This window comes from Chelmon rostratus, chromosome 14 (assembly GCF_017976325.1).
Source record: "Chelmon rostratus isolate fCheRos1 chromosome 14, fCheRos1.pri, whole genome shotgun sequence".
Taxonomy (NCBI): Eukaryota; Metazoa; Chordata; class Actinopteri; order Chaetodontiformes; family Chaetodontidae; genus Chelmon; species Chelmon rostratus.
The window spans coordinates 2554134-2557340 of record NC_055671.1 but is presented as its reverse complement, the minus strand read 5'-3'; the positions used below and the strand labels follow the sequence as shown (position 1 = coordinate 2557340).

General features: G+C 46.6%; 1 protein-coding gene across 1 annotated transcript; it reads right to left on the bottom strand.

The window, feature by feature from the left end:
- Nucleotides 1-367: 367 nt before the first annotated feature.
- Nucleotides 368-2104, bottom strand: bsx (brain-specific homeobox). The gene is made up of 3 exons (XM_041953024.1): nt 1861-2104; nt 1135-1325; nt 368-610 (listed from the first exon to the last, which is right to left on the bottom strand). The coding sequence occupies exons 1-3, from the start codon at nt 2102-2104 to the stop codon at nt 368-370; spliced, it is 678 nt and encodes a 225-aa protein (XP_041808958.1).
- Nucleotides 2105-3207: the final 1103 nt, after the last annotated feature.

Below are 3207 nucleotides of genomic sequence, written 5' to 3'. Positions count from 1 at the left end.
ATGTCCACAACTTTGAGTAATAATATTAGACTATTATTATTAATAATAATAATAATAATAATAATAATAATAATAATAATAATAATAATAATAATAATAGCGTAATATATTCAGTGTCATTCAGGCGTAATGCGAAAATTCTCATAGCCTATACATAGAGGAAAAGGAGGGGTTGTAAAAAATCAATGGGCCACTTTGCATGTTTGAATAAATATTAACATTGCTGTATTGTCCGGTATAACCCCTCTATTTTTTTCCCAACAGTAACTTATATAGGCTATTCGTCGCGGAGGGAACAGTCAGTATTATGTACAGGCCATTTACAGTGCGATGAAAGCAGCTGCTGAAAGAACAGCTCTGCAGCCTACTATAGTAGATGGTCCGGGGAGCAAACGTCGTCCTCGATGTCCACGTCGTCGTCGTTTTCCTCCAGCATGTACGAGTCCGGCTCCAGCGCGCGCGCCAGCTCCTCCGCGCTCTTCTCGTGCAGCTCGCTCTCGCTCGAGTTGTCCGCGGACCTCTCCAGCTCTCCGGGCGTCTTCCGCTCGTCCTGCGCCTTCCTCAGCTGCTTCTTGTGCTTCATCCGCCTGTTCTGAAACCACGTTTTCACCTGCGCGCAGAGAAATGTGGGAGGGATGTGAGTTAGAGAGGCGATCTTTTGTTAGCCAAAAGAAAGACAAAATTATTTCGATTTTTTTGGGGCTATTTAAACAGCACAGACGGAAAGGGAATATTGAAAAAAATATATATATAATTGAGTACGCTTCATATTTGACTGACCTGTAGATTTAGCTATTTTCTGGAAGCGCTTTATTGATGTATTATTAGAGTATCCTTATTCAGCATCAACACGGTAAAGGTCATTGTCCATGTCGGATGCGCACTCTGCTTTCCGCCTTGCTCTGTTGTAGATTTAAAGCTGCATATAAATATCGTTTTTCTTTATAGATTTAGTATTTTGGGATTTTTCGTTTGTGTGTTTCTGTGGCTTGTTTGATCGCCGCTCTTTTTTGGGATTTTAATTGGAGAGGATAAACCAAGGAAGCACATTCAGAAGCGCACACCTTTCCCTGCACGAAGGCATCATGAAAACGCATCCAGCTTTAACTGTAGCCGCTGTCTCTGTGTGCATACCTGTGTCTCGGACAGACTGAGCGCCGTGGCCAGCTCCACTCTCTCCGGTGTGGACAGGTAGCGCTGGATTTCAAACCTCTTCTCCAGGCCGGACAGCTGCGAGTCGGAGAAAACCGTCCGGGCCTTCCTGCGTCTGCAGTGCTTCCCCGGTAGCTCCGCGTGGTGCTGGAACAAGGCCGGCATCTGCATCCCTGCAGGCGGAGGCAGGCAGAACAGCATCAAAAATCTCAATTCAGATAAAACGAATCAAAACTTAAAACATCAGAGTCACCAAATTCACTGCAGCTGACAGAACAGGCATTTGGGTATTTATGCTTTGGTCATGGCTGCGAGGGACACGCGTGAAGGTACAAACCGGAACTCCGTTTAGCCAAAATATTCACAGCATAAATACAGCAACAGTAATTACGTTTTAAAATTTGACATAAATGAAGATGAAAAGGAGAATGATCTAATATCAGGTTTCATTTGAATGCAGCTGAGTGGCAGCAGCTTCCTGTCACCTCCTGTGATGCTCAACCTCAGGTCAGGTCACATTCTGGATGTGAGGAGGTTCTCTGGTTTTATCAATCCACACATTAATATTGATACGTTTGTTTTGAAACCAGCCTTCGCAGCTCACAGAGTCCAGCAGCATCGTTTGCTTCTTGCTGAAGCAACAGGTTGCTGTTCATCTGACGCAGGTTTCCCTGCAGCTGGAGGCCTCGCGGGCTCCGCTCTGCTTACCAGATGTGAAGAAGTACTGGTGATGCTCCGGCTTGTGGAGAGGATGGTGCGGATGTGGCGCCAGGATCGGGGTTGGCATCAGCGGGTATCCGTACTCAAGGATGGGCATCCGGGAGGCGAGGGTGCTGCAGAACGGCGAGGGGATGACCTCTCTCAGCGGCTTGGGTTTGTGCAGCAAGATGTCCTCGATGAAAAACGACGTCGACCTCTGCGTGGGCGCCGCAGACGCGTAGTTCATGCTCATGATGTTAGTTTGGGTTTGTTGCTTTTCCTGCCTTTAAACCTGCACCAGCATCTACCTCTCCCCCCCCAGGTCTCCCAGGCTTAAATGCAGCCCTGTGTGTGATCCGTGAATGACACTGTGTCGAGCATTACATGGATATCAGTGGGAGGGCAGATTTCCAACAAGAATTTATTCTGACAGAGGAGCGGATTGGGGAAATTGATTTGCGCATCAGCCAATTAGAGCCGTGGATGGGCGCAGGGGAGTTGTGGGGGGCCGGCTTTTCCTCTTGATTGGCTGAGACGCAGTGAAGCTGGTGAAAAAAAGGCGAGCAGTTTCCAGAAACGCGGCTCACCTGTGACACGGTTCACTTGAACAGAGTCAGCGCTCGACGCGGTGCTGGTGTTTCTGCCTGGAAACCACGCTGTTTCTGCCACGTCTGACGGCGCTGCGTGGCCTGGGGCACGGATTGGGCTTTATTTCACCTAAATGCAGTTTGGAATATAAAAGTTTCAGGACAAAATTACTATCAAATATTACAATTATGAATGCAAAAGAGACGGACTTGCCATCTCATGGAATGTAAAGTCTGGGCCTGCAGTGCTGCTCATCACTTGTTGAACACTGACATATGATGCTGACAAGTGTACCTTATTATTTGAAGGAGCAGCTATGAGCCATTTCACGCCGAAATGCCGATTGGTGCCTTAAAGAAAATGCACACACAATATTTCATATCGTGTGATCGAAACATTTGAATATGAGTCGTTCATGTTTAAAGACTTTTGTGTAACTTTTCCACTGCTCGTGTAGTTCCACAGGCTGATGACTCTCCAGAAGTCATCCGGACATTAACATAAAACTTTAGATTGACTTGTCTGGAAACTTGAACACGCGACCGCAGTGTTTATAGGCTAATTGTCCGGGAAATTCACTCGAATTACTTCTGCACTCTTCCTTCATGTTGGCAGTTTTTGAATCAAGTGATGTAGCCTGTGTCACAGGAGGATTGTTCTGCTGCAGGTCTGTCTAGTAATTCCGCGCAAATTGGCTGTAATTGTCAGTATTAAAATCTGGGAGAGTACAAGTGCCGCTCCTGTGCCCATTTACGAAAGAAAGCGGTG

Excerpts from the sequence above, each read along its gene's own strand:
- bsx (XM_041953024.1), bottom strand. The coding sequence starts at position 2,104 with ATGAGCATGAACTACGCGTCTGCGGCGCCCACGCAGAGGTCGACGTCG. Across the intron at positions 1,326-1,860 it reads CCAGTACTTCTTCACATCTG|GGATGCAGATGCCGGCCTTG; the intron begins GTAAGCAGAGCG and ends CTCCGCCTGCAG. Across the intron at positions 611-1,134 it reads TCAGTCTGTCCGAGACACAG|GTGAAAACGTGGTTTCAGAA; the intron begins GTATGCACACAG and ends CTCTGCGCGCAG.